Genomic DNA, 21707 nt, shown 5'->3' on the forward strand with positions numbered 1-21707 from the left:
GATGTTAGGCTTAGTGTGTCACGTTGAGTATATTTCAGCATCCTTGACATGTCAGAATGGTATCGACTGTGAATGCGCACTTTGTCCCCCCCCCACCAACCAATCCGCGGATCGGGCCACGAATCAATGATGATCCATTGCACCACAAGTTACTAGTTATTAGTGTAAAGTCTAGTCTAAGCTTTTGTAGTGTATTGTGTTGTAGTGTAAGCTTCAAGTCTTGATTCAGGTGTTGCATAAATCATAACTTCCTGTTTCCCCCAGATATTTCACATACAAGGGGCCCTCTTGATGGAAGTCTGTACGCACAAGTGAGAAAACGACGAGGACCGGGCCCAACCTCCTCGCCCAACGGATGCCTCACCAGCAGCCCAACAGTGAAGACACAGATTGCCAACCGGCCGCAGACTCTCACCAGCACTTCCAGCGACGTCCCCTCTGATGGCGCAGAGAACCACCCACCCTTCGCCGCTCATCGTGAAAGCGAGACTACTGAAAGTCTGGCGGAAAAAGAAGAAACAGAAACAAGTGAGAATGTACGAGGCAAAGAAAAGGACAGAGAGACGGAGATTTTAGAAGATGCAAACCTGTCAAATCCGGCAGGGTTAAGGCGAGAGCACTCGTGTGGTGGTCGCGCAGGTATAAAGTGCGGCGGCGTGGGGCGGCAATGGGAGCAAGAGCCCTGCCTATCGAATGGTCACTGTGCTGGATGCTGCAACAGTATCCAAAAGCATCCCAAAAGTCAAACTCTGCCTGCCTTACCATCCAAATCTGTATCCCCTCCCCCTCATTTAACTCATATGGAACTCTGCCATCGCCATAGCGTCCATCCTTTGCCCGAGTTGGCGTGGGAACAACCAGCCCCATCTGTACCTTGTCTCCATAGACCATGCTTCCCTTATTCCGCTTCTGAACATGCACGTTCACACGGTCACACCCTTCCAGCTTCTCACAGACACTACAATGATGAATGCCAAGTCTTCCATTATGCCAGCCAAGCCCCGACCGCTCACCTTTCCCACCAGTCACTACTTTCAAGCCCATACAGAGAGATGTACTTCGGTCCACCAAATCAGTGTTCTTGCCGAGAGTGTTCCAGCAGGCGAGAGTATCAGGCAGCAGTGCACCATTCGATGCACCCAGACCAAGCAGTTGGATTACAACGAACTCGAGAGGCACTGTGGGAAAGTAAAAACCATTGGGAAGTGCCAAGAGAGGCTGACTTTTGGCAGTGCAAATTAGCCGTCCCACCGTATCACATCTGTCAGTCTGCTGCTTTAAAACATGGCGCAGAGCAGCAAAGGTTTGTCCAGAATTACCCCAGCCCCCCGCCTCTGATGGACATGCGGGATGGAGCCAGCAGTGGATACCACACTCCTCCGCCTCCACGTCAATCTTGTCCCTGCTCTCCTTATCAATCATCTCCGGTTGAGAGCCACGGGAGTCGGGCCAGTCGGGGTTATGCTTCTGGTTACCTCTCTGGGTCGGCCTCTCCTCTGCCTGCCAGTAGCCCTTCTCTTGGGAGAGGAAGACTTCCAGAGACCCCTCCGGAAGCCAAAGGTCAGCAGCAGGAGCATCTCAAAGGTAAAGAGGGATGGGACTAAGAGTAAAATATTTTGCGTCCTGCCTTCATCTGATTCTGGTTCTTTTACCTTTTTTTAAGTGGAGAAAGGCTTACCTAGCACAGAGGTTGACATAACGCAGGGTTCTGAGTGTAAACATGACAGATCAAGCACCCAGACTCTGGACTCTGATCATGACTACACAGTCATTGGTGGAAGTAGCCCCACACACACGGACGACAGGTAGGTCAACTTTGCTTAATTTATGTTTTGGAATCAGCATCAGCACTGTGGATTTATGTTTTGTAAAAATGCAAACTGCTTGACGTCCTTTTACTTAAGGTTTCTCATTTGTACAAAATAAATAGCTTTTTGATTTAAAAGATCCGAGTGCATTGAATGCAACCAAATCAATTTGTTATACTTTGAAATACATCGAGTTACGCATCGAATCATCCTTTATTGAAGAGATATTCAAAGAAAATGGCCCAATTACAATGCTACTAAATTAATTCAAATGTATGTAAAATGGCAACAAAAAGGTAATTACATCATACCAGAAGTGAGCCTTGAGAGAGAGGGGCTGGATATCGAATTTCCCCAATCGATTGAATTTAGATTTTTCCTGGTTCAATTAAATTCATCAGTTCATCTTAAATATCAAGGACTTGATCAAAACATTAAACACCAAATTACATTTTGTGGAGGCAGTAACTGGCTAATTTAGTTTATTGATGAAAGTAACACGTGTTATAATCATAATCATAGCTACATAAACATTGACATCAGCAAGGAGGAGATGAAAATATTTTCATAATTCAAATTCAATAATTGTAAATATAAATTAAACTGATTCTGAAGCAGATCTTTCATAAATGTAAGAAAATACCTTTAAATTCATGTGAACAGTAAAATTCAAGAAAACAGTAAGATACAAAAAAAAAGTGGCCTTTAAAATGTTGTTCTCTTATGAATTTATGGGAAAAATAGATATTAAAATAATCAATTCATTGTTTTATGAATCGATATCTGGTTCAAAAATGAAAATCGATTATTTGATTTTTTTTTTAATCCAGCCCTAGAGAATAATTTATAAACAGCAGTTTAACCTTTGACCTTGCCTCCTACTTGCAGCTTGAGTCAAGAAGCCTCAATAGCACTGGAAATCAACACAAACGGGATCGAAACCCTCACAATAGCAGAGACAGAAGAACAATCCCAAAGTTCCACCATAACACCACCAGCAAGTGAACTTTCTCAGGGTCGGGCATCTGGTGGAAACAAGCTTGAGGGAGCAAAAGACAAAGAAAATGATGAGGAAGCTGATCAGTCTCAAAGGACCACTATCATCATCACCCCAGTGGAAGACCAACTCACCGACTCAAATACGCCAGGTGACGGCCCAAACGGCGACACCACAACGCAAGTTGCCAGTCCGAGCCCTAATAACAACTCTTCACAAAATTCCCCAAGCGAGCCCCCAAATCGTAACTCCCCGCCGGCTACATATCCCCCAGAGCATCGCCTAACACCTGACAGCTCAACTGATACCAAACCACCGTCACCTGTGCCTGATGGTTACCACACACCAACTTTCCCCCTCGCACCCTATTACTACCCTTTGCTAAGTGTCCCCCATGTCCCATACACCGGCTACACGGCCATTACAATCCCAGCCGCTCAGCCACCACTCCCAGAGAAGAAACGACTTTCATCAACGCCGGGATCCCTCAACGGGCACACTTCTCATCCACGAGGCTCTCCGGTGCCTTCCCCGACGCACAATGTCACTTTGCTCCCAACTATGGCAGAGCAGAGACAAGCGCAGTTCAGCAGCAGCAGCAGGGAGGACATCCGGGTCAACGCTAAGTTTGTCCAAGATAGCTCTAAGTACTGGTACAAACCAGGCATCTCCAGAGACCAAGGTGAGTTCGGAACCAACTGGTGTATGTTTCAGTGTTTACCGCATTCCTATGTGTATTCTCCACCATAGCCATAGCGGTGTTGAAGGACAAGGAACCAGGAACTTTCCTCATCAGAGACAGCAACTCGTTCCAAGGTGCCTATGGCCTCGCCCTCAAAGTGGCCACACCTCCTCCGAATGCCAACATCACTGGTAGCAAAGGTACCATCACAGCTTTTAACTCACTCAAAACTCATAAATATGTTGTTTTTTTTTACATACATAATCATCATTAAGCACAGCTTACATGTTCAAAAGGGAGTAAGAAGTTAAATACTTATCGAATCCTACCCCCTTACAAAAGAAACAAAAACAAATTTACACAGCTGCACTTATATGTGCATAGATATGCCAACAGTATTGTACATTTAGTTGATAAGCAAACATTTTTACAGATATATAAATCAGCACAAAGGCTTACACACACACATATATATATATATATATATATATATATATATATATATATATATATATACATACACACATATATATATATATATATATACACACATATATATATATACAGATATATATATATACACACATATATATATATATATATATATATATATATATATATACACATATATATATATATATATTTTTATATACATTTTGTTTATGCTATAGCATACAGAAAGCTTTGATATGGCTTCTGACATGAAGAGGGTGCTTAAAGCAATGGTAGTTATTGCAAGAAATGGCCAGCAGGTGGCAGCAGAGTATAATAGATCAACCAGGGCCATGTTGCAACAAGCTCTTTTCCCCAGTGTTTTCAACAGGTTTGTGAATAGTGATGAAACTTAGCTATATTCTAATGCTAATTGCTGCAAAACGGAAACAGATTTAAAAAAAAAATCCTGATGAAAGAAGAGAATCTTTCTTTTGGTAGGTTCCATGTTTGTATAGCAATAGAACACAATATCCTGTGAGCCTGGCAAAATCCGTCAAAATCCAGTAAAACAGCTGAGAGTGAAGGCTGTTGCTTCAGTGAAAATGGCTGGGAGTGAATGAGTTAAACATGCTGCCTGTCTGTAGTAAAAATAATAATAATAATAATAATAATAATAATTAAAAATGCTAATACGCGATTCTTCATCTTACAGCAGATCTTCTAGAACAGCTCGTGAGACATTTCCTGATTGAGACCGGGCCTCGGGGTGTCAAAATCAAGGGCTGTCAGAATGAGGCATATTTTGGTAACTTAACTTTCTCCATACTATTGCCATTCTGTTCTTACACCTGCTGTAAACTTTTTCTTGATTTTTATTCTTGCTTTAGGGAGTTTATCTGCCTTAGTGTACCAACATTCAATCACACCTATCTCTCTGCCATGCGCCCTTCGTATCCCAGAAAGAGGTAATATTGGTTCTTGTACATAGTTCAAGTAATATTCTGTGGAACCTTCAAAGCAAAAGACAATCCGACCCACTGGAACACCCCCCCAAAAAAAGTTTAAACCAGGGTTATTTTAGTTAACAAAAACGAACGAAAAAATTACTAACTAAAATTAAAAAATTGTTAACGAAATAGAATAAAAACGAAAATGCTTTAAAAAAAAAAAAAGAAAGAAAACTAACTGAAACTACATTTTATGTTTACAAAGCTAACTAAAACTAACTATAATTATAGCAAAAATGTCCTTTGGTTTAGTCCTTTGTAATTAATTTTATTTAAATGTGATTTTAAATACATTTATTTAACCGGAATAAGGACGTTTGAAAGTGTCACACAGAAGTGATGTCATCTAGCAGCAGCCAATAGAAAAGCACAAGCAGAGGTGGCAAAGCCACAAAGTTTGGCTTTAACCCCAGGTGCTAGCTAGCTAGCTCCCTGGCTAGCTCCCATGCTCGTTTACCTGGTAGGGAGCTAGCTAGCTAGCATCAATGGCTAAAGCCAAACTGTGGTAAGGTTTTTACTTTCTAGACCTGGATTTGCCACCTGTGCGCACAAAGTAATACACATTTAAATAATAATAATAATACTGAAACTAACTAAAACTAAGCTTTTTTTTTTAAATAACTAAACAAACTAACAGAACCACCCTGAAAACGAAATACAACTAACACAATTAAAAATAATAATAATAATAAACAAACTACAATTATAATAACCCTGGTTTAAAGTCTAAATTGTACCACTTTTGGCTTTTTGGTTGGATTTTGGAGGTTGTACTGTACACGATTTTAGGTGATGGTATGTAACAGTATATAATGTATGCGATGTTTTAGATCTGGTCGCGGACCTTCAGGAGATGCGGACTGTAACAAACACAAGCACAGCGGCTGACCTTCTTAAACAGGGAGCAGGTAAACATTAACATCAAGAAGAACCGTTTAGTTCAATTTATAAATGTATTAAAGAACAGTCCAAATTTGGAATTGGGGGAAATGTGTGTTTTTTGCTGTATCTGTGTACTCCAACATCCTCGTAGCTTCTAAAAACATGTGTATGTCCAGTAAATGGTCAAATGCATGTGGATTTTTGCAGTTCTTACTTGTGACCAGCAGGGGTCAATAAACCCTCACGTTGCTGCACACCATGTTTACTACATTATTGTGATCTGTCTGAAGCTTGCAACGTTCTCTACCTGAACTCCGTGGAAACGGAATCATTAACGGGGCCGGAAGCGGTTTCCAAAGCAACCAAAAGTACACTGGCCCTCAGTCCACGTCCGGCTGCAACAATGGTCCATTTTAAAGTTTCCTCTCAGGGCATCACCCTAACTGACAGCAAAAGAAGGTATGTCAGTTCCATCATTTAAGATACAATCTGATGTGTTGATAAGAACACACTTCAAATTGTACTAAATGTTCTGATGCTCTTTGCGTTTGCACAGGTTATTTTTCCGGAGACACTACACCATCAGCAGTGTGACTTTCAGCAGTCTTGACCCCCAAGACCAGAGGTGAGACCCAACGGCACAGTTATAAGAAGAAAAAAAAGTGCGTGCGTGTGTGTGTGCTTACAATCTCCCAGGCGATTGTCACTAATAAAGACAGAAACATCCGTGCTTGCCTTTTTTTTTGTAAGGCAATTATTTGCAAGTCTTGTTAATCAGTTTGAGCTCCTGATTTATGTATTCCTGCAATTGTCTTCTGTTTCTATTTGTGTGCCGTGCTTCAGATGGACTAACAGTGATAGCACGTCCAGCAAGTAAGTGCTTGAGTTCCTGTTTTTGCAAGTCATACTACCAACTTTGCACGGCAATTAACACAAATTGCCTTTAAAGACTAAAAATGGCTCCTCTTCTGTGTGTTGTAATGTTTCTTTCTTTTCTTTTTTGCGGCAGGATGTTTGGTTTTGTGGCCAGGCGGACGGGCAGCACCATAGAGAATGTGTGTCACCTATTCGCAGAGCTGGATCCAGAGCAACCTGCTGTGGCCATTGTCAACTTTATCAATAAAGTTATGTTGGGACCGCAGCTACGCAGATGAAACATTTGAAGACATTTTGAGAACAAGGGGGAGGTTTAAATGCGTTTCTGACATGTATGTGTATATAAACCACTGTATAGTATGGTGCAAAAGACTTACAGTATACCACCACTAACTTTGTTTTGGTTGTTGAGTTTGATTTTTTTTGTGTGTGTGTGGGGGGGGGGCACTTTGTAAGTAAATAGTATTACCAAAGAGTATGTGTAATTCTTCTGATTGTGTGAACTTCATCGTGGATTGATTGTGAATTTATGTTCCACTTTTGTCAAATTAGTTTGCTGTCTAGAGAGAAGGAATGTTTTTCTTTGTTACAAATAATTTGATGTTTAAATGTGAGCAGGATTTCAGATAAAATACAAAATGTCATGATTTCCATGAAATGTGCTTTTTAAACATTTGAGTCGCTGTCCGCTGCCAATATTTTCATCATTTTTTTATAAACCAGGACGAAGCCTCACACTTTCATTTTTGCAGTTCATCCAAACAACAGATTCAATGGTGGTGTAAGGCTTATGCACCACACCGTACACTTAATGAAGTGTTTGTAGCTAACTTTGCATTCATGCAGATGTGCTTAGCTGTGATGGTTGTCTTTTCAAAGCAGTAGCCTCCATATGCCCTCTAATTAATGTACTTTCAATAACCTCACACAACTTAATCCTGAACAATATATGAGAGCTTAACTATGCAGTTTTATTTCAGCTTACAAAGCAAACAATTACAGAGGAATAATATAATTATTTATTAAATGAGTCCAATGATTTTGAGCCAGCGAGCATTTTGAAGCATATTCCAAATAATACAGGCAATATATTTAAACACAGAAATATTGTGTAAAACTTTTCTAATTTAATGAATTATGTACTACTTGTGACAGGCAGTATTTTCTTCTGTACAGTATTACTAAAGAAACATCTAAGTTAAGTTAAAGGGATACTGAATGCACTGAGTCAGTACACAAAAGTATGCAAAAAGGCAGACTCATTAACACAAAAACAAATCAACCAATTCATAGAGACTATTGATTTTAACATTTTTGTGACTGGAAATAAAATCATGCCATAAAGCTGGAATGTTTCACAATCGGGGAAACATCTCACACTGATAAGGACATTTTCATGAGACGTTACCTCACTTTCTCCATGCCTCAGAATGGCCACGTTTGGTCTTGACCTGTTTGATTTCTTTATATTTTCACAAAACAATCAAGATCTTTGGTAACACACAAAAAACTGAAACCAAAGACATGAAGTGTAAAAATATATTTAAAGTTAGATTTTTTTTAAATTCTTTTCTCACTTTTTTTTACAAACAGTCTAACACAAATGCAATTTTCATAATGTTTGTCTGTAAAAGAAGTAATATATTTTATGCCTCTGAAGAATTGTGAAATAAAGTGCTACAAAAACCACACAATTGTGTATGCTTGATTATTTACTGAAAATTGTTCAAGAAGGTATTGGAGACTTGAAAACAGGTGTATCACACCACGCCACATGGCACAGGCGCAAGCTCACCCACGACCATAATGAAAACAAGCACTATAAAAAATTAATAAATTGACACTAATGGTATTGGAACACATGCAAACGGTAATTGTGCAACGTGTGAGCGTACTATATATACACTATGCACAAATCAACTATCATTACATATACGTTAACGGCATCTCAATAATACTATATATATCCCAAAACGTACTTTACGTATTACAGTATCGCGCAATTTAAACATAAATACGATAAAAAAGGATGAGGTCCCGCCGAGATTTGAACTCGGATCGCTGGATTCAAAGTCCAGAGTGCTAACCATTACACCACGGGACCGGTGACGACTTACGTCATTTTGTATGGTATTTAACTATAATGCAATACTGATGAGGCGAAACCGCGTTTCGTTTTACACAACTGTTTCAACATTTTACGCAACTACAGCTAACTCAATGCTAACGTTAGCGTAAAACGCTAACATGCAAGTTGTTACGTTATGAATGATGGCGTCGCGACTGCGAAATGAGCCAAAATACTGCTTCCTTTCTTGTACATCTTCATGACAGACAGTACACTCGCAATGCATTGTTTACGTCACAAAGCCAGTACATACAGCAAGGGCGTGCTGAGTACATACAGTAAGGGCGTGCTGAGGGTGGGGTCCTGGACCTCCACTGTCTGCACCCCACCGCAGAGACGACATCCTGCCGATTGTAGCTGAAGCCAGGGGCAAGTTGAAGGGACATCTGCTGTTATGTACTGTTAGCATTCGTGTTAGGGTTTCAAATTAGGCTTCTAAACTATGGAACCATAACACTGTCAGTAATTTACACAGTAATCCACTTTTGACGGTGTTGTGAAGCTAAAGGTGATTAACGCTGTCCTCGGTTCTCCCACAAGAGGGAGCCAGAGGGGTTTACTGCTCAGCCCGCACCTTCAAAGTCCATCTTGCAGCTGTGCTCGGGCCTCTAAAGGTAAACATTTGAACTCCAGTGTGAAGTATAGAGTTTCTTGGCCTCTGTGTGAATAAATCCCAGTCAGCATCTCTGCATTAGACCACCGTCCTGTAACAACTACTGTAAAATGTCTTAGTTCAGTAAGACATTTGTATACTGTACATGCATTGTAAGTTTACAATGACCAGAAACACATAACTTAAACAGTGTTTCTAGGGCACAAAAGTTAAAACAATCTTCTTAATTCAAACGCCCAAGATTAACTGCAATAGTAACAAAATGTAAAGATGCAGTTTCGCATAAAAATACATTTAATGATATACCTTATAAGATAATGTGCTCCCTTTATTATTTGTGTATTTAGTATTAGTTCAAAGTATTCTATTAACATATTTTGTATTTATAGTATTTTTTGTAGATTTGTTATTAAATGAAAGGAAAACTTAATAACTCAAATGAAAGGAAAACTTAATAACTCAAGTTACTCTCATAATTTTTGATATTTTTGTGCAGTATTACAATCATTTTACTCTGCTGCTATTTTTTGCTTTTATGTAAGTGTACTTACTCTCTACAGGATACAGTATACAATAAATAATGTCACAGAACGCCAGATGGAATATTTGACAGTAGAAGACCAACCGGAAATGTTTTATCATTTGGACATGTTTACAAATTGTTGCAGAAAGAAAACTCCACGTATAAAAATACTGTTCACATTGGTTCTGTAGAATTATTTTTTTCTAGACCTAGCCAGTAAAATGAGTCATCCATAAAGGTTGAGAATAATTTCAAAGCTTTCTTTATGAAGTGAACATGATGATTGCTAAGTATGGCTCTCATTTCCTTTCTTTGAAGCTGGCGTTGCCTCAATTTAGGGTCAGTCCATTCACATCATCCTGAATTTTCATTGCCATGTTTTTATGCAGCATGACAGATTATTGCGTACATTTTGAGTGCAAGTGTTGTGTGCTAACATATTGCTTTTTACAATTACACCTGTAACTATATGTATGATTTCACATGCCATATGGTGAATCTGCTGGAATCAACACCAAGTTTATATTTATACGCATACAAACACAGTATGTGAACTACCGCACTGCACTGTTGAAGAGCCCACAGTCAACTCTGGCTGGCTTAACTCCGGCTGACCAAAAGCATGTGCCTCTATATGAGCTCTACTGTGCAGGCTATTCATGTCACTGCACAAATGCCACGAATACAAATTCCCTCAGTTTAAGTGGGTCAAGTGTTTCTGATTTATGATTTCCACCCTTGTGCTTTCCAAACAGCAAGAGTCTGAGCATCTGAGGACACAAATTGGCCGAGCCAAAATACAAGTCCGACATGGATGTAACGCGGCCGAATAAATCCCTGTTAGTGGAGCTGCCTGAATCTAGCCCCGGTGCCAGACTTGGACCAGGCCCAAGCCACAGCACAAATGACCAGCGTGAACCTAACACCCACGCACTTTACTACCAGCCGCTGTGTCAATCGGCAGCTCGCCACATTTCCTAGGTGCCGCCACAATACGATTATGTGCTTGAGACGGCGCTCAAACGTGTGTGAAGTACAATACCCCAGCAGAGGCTTTATAATTTTGAGTTCAAACTCAATTCCTGGCGCCTCAAAAATCTGAATTCAAACCATCTTCATTTGTTTTTGTAGACCAAGTCCCTAACCGTGTTTTAATTTTTCTTTGGCTTTTTTTTTTGTTATCTCACCACAGAAAGGTATATATATATATATATATATATATATATATATATATATATAAATATATATATATTGATGGCGAAGAGCAAAAGTGGAATGATAACTATAACACCAGAAATGGAATTTACAGCAAACACTGTTAGGTGACACATCACTTTTAAAACAGTTTCATATTCCCTCTTTAATGTTCCTGTCAGGCTTCTCGGAGTGTGTACTGTACTTTCCCTTCACTTTAGCTTCATCTTATTGTGTATATAAAAACAACTGTTAAAAAAAACGTTTTATGATGGTGACAGTTTGAACCTTGTAACAAATAGGTTCTGATTTTCTGTTAGAATGCTTGCATTGTTGAAATTTCCCCCCTATTGGACTAATATCAATGAAACAGATTTGAGAGACGCATGTGGATAAATCATTCTATGACATTGGAAAGAGTCTCGCTGCTCAGTACTAAAAAAAATATTTACAATAATATGATTTATGCACGCACCCCCACTAGTGTAAATACAGCATTCAGATTAATATTGCATTTGCGGAACGTGAATTAGGCAGCAAAGTCTTATTTTTTATCCATCCATTTTGCCACTTTCTGTTGACTGAAAATGCCATCACAATACCTAAGGGCTCAGGTAACGACCAACTAGACCTCGTTTAATGAAATGTAAAGTTTAATTTTAAACTCTGTTATAATATTGTTTTTTTTTTTTTTAAACTCTGCTATATTTTAGCACTTCTTTATTCTACTGTAATTTTTTTTAACCCCCCAACTGTAGCACTTTGAGATTTCCTTGAAATGTAAAGTGCATTGCAAATTACATGTATTATTATTACTACCTGTTTTCTGGGTTTGGTCATGTGATGTTGCAAGCTGAAGCTGAGCCTTTGTGATGTTATTTTCAGTTGACAGCAAGTGGCAAAATGGCTGCCTCTTAAGATGGATAAAAACAGCCAATATTTATCACAATACCATACCGTGTTTAGAATAGTGGGGCCACATGGAACATATATTATTGTAATTTAATTGTAGTACAACTGCAGTTTTATTATTCCTGACAATACTTAAAAAGCAGATAAACAGCTACCCTGTTCCCTCTGCGGTGTGTTTCCCTCAGGCATCTCAGAGTACAGGTAGGATATTTGTCACTTTTACTCCATTTTAGTTTCACTCATGTCTTAACATTTACATATTTTGCTAAGAAATTGCGTGTACATTCAAATACAGTCTTATGGTTACTGTTTGGACCTGGAACGAATGAGTGAATATGCAAACTCGATTGATTGACTTAGAATCCGCATTTAAGTAATATTTCTAATTAAGACAAATGCACGTGAAACAGATTTGAGTGACGTATGTGGATAAAGCTTTTAAACTCATGGAATTTGCAGATGCATTTTCGACTCGGCCTGCAGCAGGAGTCCAAAAACAATTTTGAGTTGGGAGAGGATATATAAAGCCGGATGGGGCCCTTCTCCCTCTTTCCCTCTCTCCTTCCTATCTGTCCCCCTTTACAGTGTTTTTATTACAGACACACCCCTGACCTTCACGTAGGCCTCCTCCACTGGCCTTAACGCCACACACGCACACACACTACCACCATTTCCTCCATGCGCCACAGCTCCCATGTGTAACACGACAGCGGACGTACAAATGCCATGTGAATGAGTGAAGCGTGAAGGAGCAGCGGATTCAATATTTACTCAAGGAAAGCGCGATAAAACATCAATATTATGCATCGGCGTTGTTTAGTCATCTATTTCCAGTGCGCTCGGTGTGCTTTGCATTGCAAATGTATGGCAACACACTGCTCAGAGCGGCGGCATCACCTCGCAGCCTACCAGTGCACTGCAGAGTAGACACACCCCTCGTCTCCGCACGCCTGACCGCACACATTCTGAGGATGTCAAACAATGAGGCGAGACGCATTAAACAAAACAGGGTGGACATGTGCATCTAATGGCGTGATTTGAACATAGTGACTTCGACAGGAAACAAGGCTGCGATTATGTTTACGTGTTCACATACCGAACACCCGTCGTTTTACAAACAAAGACACTATGGGTGTAGAAACACATGGCCTAAATATCACAATCTCCGCCAGTTGAGACGGAACATTGTTGCTAATGATGTCGCGGTAATCCCCGCACCGGGGGGGTCTCCAGTGTTTCACTCACACACACATTGGAGGCACAACCATGTTGCTTTAAGCTCACGCGGTCAAAGTTGTTTACCTCGTCGTTACCTCTGACGTCACGACACACCCCTGTTTTATGGGCTGGATGTTTGCGTGACGGACATCAAGACGGGCCAATTGGTGCACTGCTAAACAGACGTGTCACCAACCAGATCAGGGCCGATCCGCGGAGCGCACACCTGATTGGCTACGCGGACTACATGGGCGGGGTGGAAATCCCTCTTTCCCGTAGAGGCTCGGAGGAGGAGGCGGTGCATAACAAAAAGTAATGGCCATCTATTTGGTTACTGAAGATCCAAGGATATATGTCGTTGTACTACAGTAGGTGTGAATTTCTTCTACAAATGTTAAGGTGTTTGTGTTTTCTCATGGGGCGCGAACAGATTTACCGCTGAGTGTTTGACTCACTCGGCCGTTGCTCCACTTAACAAGCTGCCCGAAGTTGTGCCGCGTTTGAGGGTGAAAGCCAGCCTGCTAAACACGCTAAAGCGTTAGCCACTACCAGCGCCGCCGTGTGTGTTTGAGCCCGACGTCTGGAAGGGCGGACGACTTCACCCCACATTCATAAAGATCACCAAAACAACCGTCTCGTCACAAAGAAACGCTCCGGGTCGAAATGGGAGTGGACACGCTCGAAGACGGCGTATGAAGAAGATCAAATGCAACTCTGGTCAGAATGGGGGGAAAGTTGATTTAAACTGAGGTATGAAGTCCAGAAGCTGCTTCTTACGACAGCTTTTGACGCCAGTCACGTTTTATAAACTTGCCGATGTATCAATAACGTTGCGCAACTTCGGTTGACACGATTGGCCGTTTGGTGATTAACACCGCGCTCGTTATGTTTGGGTTGATAATATTTCTGCGTTACATAAACGGCAATTGTAGGTCAGGTCCGAGGGTTAAGGCCCCCTTCACTAACTTGCCACATGCCTTTTTGCTTTTCTATTGAACAGGATTAACATCTTGGGATAAACGGAGGAAAGCTTTCAAGTATCAGCCAGTCTTCAAGGGCATGCCAAATCCGCAGGTGAGCCATTAATAACACACACATAAGATAAAGCTTCTCACATAATAAACAGTAGTGCTCACTGATTGTTTTTTTTTCTGCTTTGAAAATGCCCACTCCTGGTGTAAAAAAAAAAAAAAATACCATGAAGGTACAATTTATTCTGTCATGTAATGTCACATTTGCATATTAATTATATTGCTAGGCGATAACCGTCCAAGTAAAATTGACATTTGGAAGAAATAGTGTGCTATGGATTGACTCCCAAGGCAGTAATATTTTGCAAAATAGCTCTTAAATTCTTTAAAATCCCCTCAATACTCAGTCATTACGCTGTTTTTTTGCTGCTGATGGATGTACTGTACAGTGGTAATGCATAATCATCACAAGAAGGTAGGGCGTTTGACAACGTTTCACCATGAACAATGGAGGGAAACTATAAATCAATTATCTGATTAATAGTTTATCATGGACGTTTTCATGCTAGTGCCGTAGCAAAAACGTTTTTGTCTTAATCGTTCTGATGTCCATTCTTATACACACTCTTCTCACATTCTTTTGTTTTATATTCAATTTGTGTTTGTTTATATATCCAAGAATTTCACTTAGTCAATGAGCACTGAGCCACTTTATTGTCATGTCAAAATGGTGAGAAAAAAAATGTCTTCATCTAAACCCCGCCTCTTTTTCTCCACACTGCCCATTAAGTCACTAATTGTTCTTATTACTATTTTTTCCATTGATTGTGCTTTTCTCTCTCACAATCATCTGTTTTTTAGTATTCTGCAGCTGTTCATAGCATGCACAATGTTATTTTGATATCGGCCACTTCATTTCCTGAGTTTGGAAAAATGATGACCGTCTTCCTTTCCAACAATATAGTCTCAATTAACACTGGCTGGCAAATGTTCCGCATTGAAATCATATGACAAACCGTTTTTAGTTTGAATGGAAGCACAGATGCTGTAAATGTATTTTTCTATATCATTGTAACAAGTGGCGAACCAACTGTAAAGTGAATTTACGCAAAGGATCTTTTACCTGATTAAATGCAGTTTATGGTGATTTGTGTGTGGTGGGGATGGTGCAGTCCATTAGTTATCCATACATGGAGATACCCCCCCCCCTTCCCTCCTTTCGTGGCCGTAGTAATTGGTGGCTTCCTCCTCACGTGTAACATATAGAGAAAGAGGCTGTTGTACTTAACCGTTAAAAGCCACTTGTATGTACACGCCACATATGTTCGCTTGCCTTTGTAACTAATGAAGTGGTAAGTTCACCTGATGTCTGCAGGTCCTCTGTTAACTCATGTGGCTGAGGTTTTCCAGGCCAAACACATCACACAGGTTAGATTTGTTGGAGATGGAAAGCAACTCAAGCAGAAGTAGTACTTCTTGGAAAGGAACATGTACGGCACAAGTGCACGTTGAACACTTGGAGTGTGTAATGCAGTTTAAAGGGATACTTGACTCATTGAGCCATTTTCAGCAGTAAAAAGTTAATATTTTGTCCAGAATGAATTAGATAATAATAATACCTTTAACAACAAATTTTCCACTTGCTGTCGACTGAAGATGACAACACCTGTGCTGAGGAAGTAGGTAACGACTAATCACCGCTCACCTGTGTTCTTGGTTTGGTCAGCAAACTGAGCCATGATTGGTGGTTACCTACTTCCTCAGCACCGGTGATGTCAACTTCAGTCGACAGCAAGTGGCAAAATTAGTTTTTAAAGGTATTAATACAAAATAATGAAGTTATCAAATTAATTCTGAACAAAATAATATTTCTTTACTGCTGAAAATGTGTCAAGTATACTTGTACTTGCAAAAAAGAAGACGTTTTTTCTTATTTTTCCAATAGCATTCAAATATGACATGGGCAACATGCTATAAGCAAATGCATTACTGTAAAAATCATGTGAATTACACAAAAAATGTTTAAGGCAAAAACTTTTTCTCAAATTGAGGGGTTATTAAATAGGGAAAAAAAACAATAACCATTGGCTTATACACTGTAATTAAAAGTACAACATTTAAAAGCAGTTACAAATAGAATCAAGCATTTCCACTTTATCGGTACGTTTTGAATCTTTATTTATTTATATTATTTACTCTGATAATAAAGGATACCAGCAAAGGACAGTACAGAATTTTTTTTTGGGGGGGGGGTGTGTTATTATACACAGCCTGCAGGTGCATATTTTTCCACAGGATGTCTTTTATAATGATCTTTTCCAGAATTATTTGGCTTGAATATTTAATTTATGTTCAACCCGGTAGGTCATCATTCATAATCGTTGACATTTTTTGGGAGCTTTTTTGATGGTTATGTAAGATTGGCTTGAGCGTATATATGATCCTTTCTCGCACGTTTATTGCAGGTCCAGTTGTGTCCAGTTAGCTCTCCTTGCATGCGTGTGTGCTTGAGAATGTGCATTCCCTGTCAAATTCAGCACAGACATAAACAGGACTCTTGATTTGACGTGTGTGTGTGTGTGTGTGTGTGTGTGTGTGTGTGTGTGTGTGTGTGTGTGTGTGTGTGTGTGTGTTTGAGTGGGCTTCTCCCTGCTTTTCCCCCTCTCGAGAGTCCAGCAAGGGGCCCAGCATAAGGGGCAGGCCGCCGTCACTACCTCTCTCTCCCTTTGCTGGACAGCAGCAGGGGCCTGGGCAGGGGAGCGATAGACCATAGAGTTTGACACGGGACCACCCCCCTCGTCCCCCTCCCACCCCAGTTTAGCCCATCCTGTGTGGGGCACAGGTCACCTTGTCATGTGCTGTTACTGCTGTTGTAACATACTCCCTGTGATCGCAGGGGAAAAAAGCATGAGATAGACCTGCAGAGGGGAGGGCGCATGAGCCAAGGAAGAGAAGGGACAGGACTGGACTAGTCTGCGCCACCAGTTGTTTCGCTGCATTGCAAGCCTCTTTATCGACTTTGTTGTTGCAGTTTGCTCCAATTGTTCTCCTTCATTCACGTGCTCTCCAGAGACACTCTTAAGCATGACATTTCATCATACTAAATATCCGCTTTTGTTGCCCACGTCATCCCGCTTGCACCTTGTTTTCTTGCGGTGGCTGTGCTGTAACATGTGACTAAAAGCCCATATGTTTCCATTGTGGCCCCCTTCTGAGAAGCCCGGGTCATTCCAGATCTGATTTGTTTTATGTATCTTCTGTACTCGCAGTGACCCTTTCACTTCAACCTACGTTTTCCTCCCTTCTCTTTCTCCAACTTCCGCGCTGCTTTTTTTTCTCCTTGATATTTTTCTCAAACTTTTGAAGGACTTTTTTTTGGCCGCATGCAACACTTTTAGCACCATTTGCGGGATCGCTCACGGGATATAGACACAGAGGACGCTCATTAGACTGTCAGAGAGGGCCTCTTTTCACAGCTTTATGTCCCATTTTCGCTACTGTTGTAGGCCCGGATAAGATTCTGTCTGACTCATAATGTGTTGCGATGTGGTTTCAAAGTTCATTGCTGACATTCTTGAGCTGCGATGGCAAAATTCGTTATTTTTCATTTTTCAATTTACCACCTTTTACCCTCTCTCGTCCTCATGTCTTTGTGCGTTTAAAGCAATTTCTGCTCAGGGTTGTTGCCTGGCCCCTGCACTTTGTTAAAACTCTCAGGGTCCTTATTACATCTACTGAATCGTAGCTAAATTTGTTAACTTTGATGGAAGTTAATCTTAACATCTGGGCGGTTCTCCAGAGCATTATTCACAGCCGTGGTCTATTTTGTGTGGGCGCTTGTGACAAGGCAATTGAGAAATCATTGGTGACCTTCCTGTTTAGTGCTCACACCGTAAGACACTGACTACGTTTACATTCAGTCAATACTCAGGTTAAGGTCAAAATTCCGGTCTCTGAAACATTCAGGATAACTCAAGTTATTCTCATATACATGGTCATTGTGCTCAAATGGAAAACACGTTCGAAAGTGCGACACACGGACAACGTCATTCCGCAAATAGATGTCCTTTCCACTTTTAACTTTCTACGTTCAATAAAAGATATTATATTTATGTCACTCACCACGCTAAATGAAGTAGTCGGTTTGTCAGTAGTCACTCTGCGCTTTTTTTATGCATATCTGAGATTTCCTACTGCAGAATGCGAGCGAGTGCTTGCTTTTCTTTTGCTTCCCCGCGATAAATACTTTTTAATTGTTACAAAATCTTGTTTCTAAAACTGAAACACACACGTGTGTTCTTCGTGTTTATTGAAAAACATGCGTTGTACCCGTAGCAGGGGATACCATTTTTTTTACGGGGGTAATTGCTTTGGCACAACATCTGTTTTAAACCAGGAAGTCACAACCAGGTGCCCGCCGGCCGGCCGGCCAGCATCGTGGCAATAATACAAAATACAAACATTTTAACTCCAATTTCATATCGACTACCATGGATGAAATATTGCCGTCATAATTTTACTACCCGCACGCGAACCTCACCACGAGCGCTCATTTAATCTGAATGGAGAACTCAAATGGAACGTACCATCAGTCTGATTCATTTGGCCGCGTCTTTGAGTCGTCCTCACTCACCGGGCATCCGAGAGCCTTTCGCTGGCCATTCCCGAAGCTGGAGGCATCACCATGGGTTGGGGAAGCGACGAGGATCCGAGCTGCGGCTGGTTGGAAGGCTCATCCAAGTGGATGGGCCCCGCAGCGACCCGGCAGCTGTGTGCGTGCTCACAGTTAGTTTTTTTAAACCACACTCATTAAAAATTCATCCACTAGTACACATTAAATTGTAAATATAGTTCAGCGTTTTGTAAAAAACGAGTATGTTTATTGTATATACTGTATTTTTATGACTTTGGCGACGGCCTCGCAACCAGGAAATGGGCGTGTGCAGAAGTTTCTCCGTGATTTACTGATTGGTGCACTGCTTTTGATATAGCGCCTCTATAATGGCGCTATGCTGCAACTGCAGTTAAAATACGTTGCTGCCGAGCTCACTCAACACAACACAGCTGGGACGCTGCGAAATCAGTCGTCAGGCTGGAGGCAGCGCAAAAATGAGCTGCAAGGATAAATGATGAAGGTGGTATTCTACAAAGCAGGATATGTAAAAACTCAGTAAATTAACCTTGTTAAAATCGGAATTATCCAGCCCAGAGAGACGGGTAATAGAAATGGGGAGTCAGTCATCATCTTGGTAAACCAACTAAATCTGACCCTAACCTGCCTGCTGGCTGGTTTTGTACGTTAAACCAACCTTAACTTTACACTGGTTACTTCCACCTGAGGCAAACATTACTTGTCCGTTTCTTCACCATCGATATTAAGATCCAACTAAATGTACAGTAAAATAATATGCCGGCTTTCCCAGGTTAATTAATTTGATTCAATTGATTATCTAACCATATATTTTAATCTCACACACCGCAATCTTGCACTGACATCGGCGAATACTTTGTGCAGCGCACACATGTTTGGTGATGGAGAGCCTATTGCATATAGTTTGTCGATCGGAGGGAGGTCGCTGTGAAACGGCTGTTAACTGGAATGGTGATCATCTCAGAGCACAAACCTGTAAGAAAAATAAAAGATGAATTCCTCAGGCAGGATTGCAAGTGGCTGATGTGCAAATCATTCATCTGTACTCATATGTTATGTTAGTCAAATTCAGTGCTTGGCAAAGCCACAAACGGTTTGTTTAATTCTTTAATGCGGCCTGCTGAGCTACATTGTCAAGAGTCCTGTTATATGCCTTGTATTAATAATGTAGCTGTTTTTCATAAAATCAATCATATTTATTCATGGTTTGATTCATTAGACAGTTTCATTTTGGTCTGTGAATCGGTTACATAAAAATCTAGATCTGTGTTGAATAAAGATAAGACGAATGTATTTGTTTGAAGCAGTTCAGAACAGATTCTCGTTTGTAATGATGACCTAAAAGCAAATGCAAATGAGAGTTTTTACGATCCGATCACGTAATCAGAAATGGGGGGCCATTTACGGGATTTTCAGCTTATCGGTATCAGCTGAAAAAGATCAGATTTTTTTCTCAAGTCAAGAATAAAATACCCACCTGCATTAGCACCTCCATTTCCAAAGAGAAAAAGTAACTCATCGTGTCTCTCTCTGTTGCCACGGTGAATCAGCATTGATGACGTATTTTTATTGTGGCCGTGTACACGCTTATCTCAAGGTGAACATACGAGTGAATTGAACTCATTCAGATCAGCTGTTAAGAGTTTTTTTTTTTTTTTCAAAAGAGGTCAACCCGCAGGTTAAGTTTAGACAGTGTTTAACATCCTTTCTGGAAAACCCGCCCTGTACCACTGACATCCTCTTAATGGGGTACACTGACCGCAGTGGTTTAGTACTTACATCCGCCATGTTTGTGACCATACAGCCTGTGGGCTATTTACGATCTGTTAGACCATTTAATCGGTATTGCCGTGCAATTCTTAAAAAAACAAACAGTCAGAGGAGCTGTTATAAAAATCCCAAAACACACACAAATATTTATAATCTTGTAGAATAAAACAGTAGTTTACTTATATTTTTCATACATTTTGACTACCCTACCCTTTCAAATGCTACCACAGTGAACGGTGCTGAACTGTACTGCCTTGCGGAATCATGGCTAATTATAGCTAATTAAATACACCTATACTTTAAATTAATGAGAACATTTACATATACTGGATACATGACTGAAAAGGTAAGAAGACTATTGCCAGGGGTGCGCACTGGAATCATTATGTGTACCAGATTCAAGCCTGTCATTAGTCAGGTTTCCAGCCAATGGCTTCGAATTTTTTAAGCAAATTTACTGAAAATGCGCAAAACGGACATGCGACTTGTGCCCGTTTCCATCTGTTGTTCTTTTGCAAACATTAAGAGGGGTCTCTGCCGCTGTAGGTTGCGGTATACACCATAGAGATGTGAGCCACCATTAATTTAAGAGAAAAAGAAGACCAGGAAACGACTGCGCCGTGTGATGACGTCAAATTAGTTTTCTTTTGTAATTCTTGATAAACCGTAGCGTTTCTTTGCGGTTTTCCATCTAAAATTGCATTAATATTCGCTTCTTCAATTAATTCCCAAAATATTTTAGTTTCCTCGGCGCCCCCCAAACATACCTTACTTTATCGTCCGACATTGCTTTGTGACTACAAACGTACGTGTGACATAATATCTGATCAAAACGTGCGACGTGTATCCGATTTTTGTTAGCGTTTATTCGCAAAACCTGTTTCCATAGCAAAAATCCATATTTTCCTTTTTTTGATTCAAAATCCACCCCCTCCAAGCGTAAAAACTTGTTTTGTGAAATGTGGGCCCTTTTTCGAATTTCTAGCATTTCCATTCAGTTTTGTTTTCGCATCTCTAGAAAATTTGAATAAAAATGGATG

General features: G+C 40.5%; 2 protein-coding genes and 1 non-coding gene across 7 annotated transcripts in view; 2 read left to right on the forward strand and 1 right to left on the reverse strand.

Moving 5' to 3' along the window:
• LOC147166997 (tensin-2-like) overlaps nt 1-8357 on the forward strand; it is a 31082-nt gene extending 22725 nt beyond the window's left edge. Inside the window, exons 18-28 of one of the 2 annotated variants that reach the window (XM_086087373.1) lie at nt 265-1584; nt 1664-1805; nt 2697-3487; nt 3556-3687; nt 4635-4727; nt 4810-4887; nt 5760-5837; nt 6102-6270; nt 6368-6436; nt 6655-6684; nt 6821-8357. In XM_086087373.1, coding sequence (XP_085943499.1) covers nt 265-1584; nt 1664-1805; nt 2697-3487; nt 3556-3687; nt 4635-4727; nt 4810-4887; nt 5760-5837; nt 6102-6270; nt 6368-6436; nt 6655-6684; nt 6821-6965 — 3047 coding nt within the window. In that variant the 3' untranslated portion in view covers nt 6966-8357. The remainder of the gene's footprint in view (nt 1-264; nt 1585-1663; nt 1806-2696; nt 3488-3555; nt 3688-4634; nt 4728-4809; nt 4888-5759; nt 5838-6101; nt 6271-6367; nt 6437-6654; nt 6685-6820) is intronic. The other variant, XM_086087374.1, reaches the window with a different exon arrangement.
• A 362-nt stretch (nt 8358-8719) lies between these two features.
• On the reverse strand, nt 8720-8791 carry trnaq-uug (transfer RNA glutamine (anticodon UUG)). The gene has a single exon. It is a non-coding gene; the product is annotated as a tRNA-Gln (tRNA).
• Nucleotides 8792-9116: 325 nt separating this feature from the next.
• The window catches only part of LOC147166999 (vitamin D3 receptor B), a 41197-nt gene continuing 28606 nt past the window's right edge, over nt 9117-21707 (forward strand). Inside the window, exons 1-3 of one of the 4 annotated variants that reach the window (XM_086086997.1) lie at nt 9117-9273; nt 9356-9429; nt 14276-14349. The gene's annotated coding sequence lies outside the window, so the exon portion shown is untranslated. Of the gene's footprint in view, nt 9274-9355; nt 9430-13540; nt 14026-14275; nt 14350-21707 lie in introns of those variants that run through there. The other 3 variants (XM_086086994.1, XM_086086995.1, XM_086086996.1) reach the window with 3 other exon arrangements.

Source organism: Leptonotus elevatus, chromosome 10 (genome assembly GCF_054856555.1).
Source record: "Leptonotus elevatus isolate MCC_2025b chromosome 10, RoL_Lele_1.0, whole genome shotgun sequence".
NCBI lineage: Eukaryota > Metazoa > Chordata > Actinopteri > Syngnathiformes > Syngnathidae > Leptonotus > Leptonotus elevatus.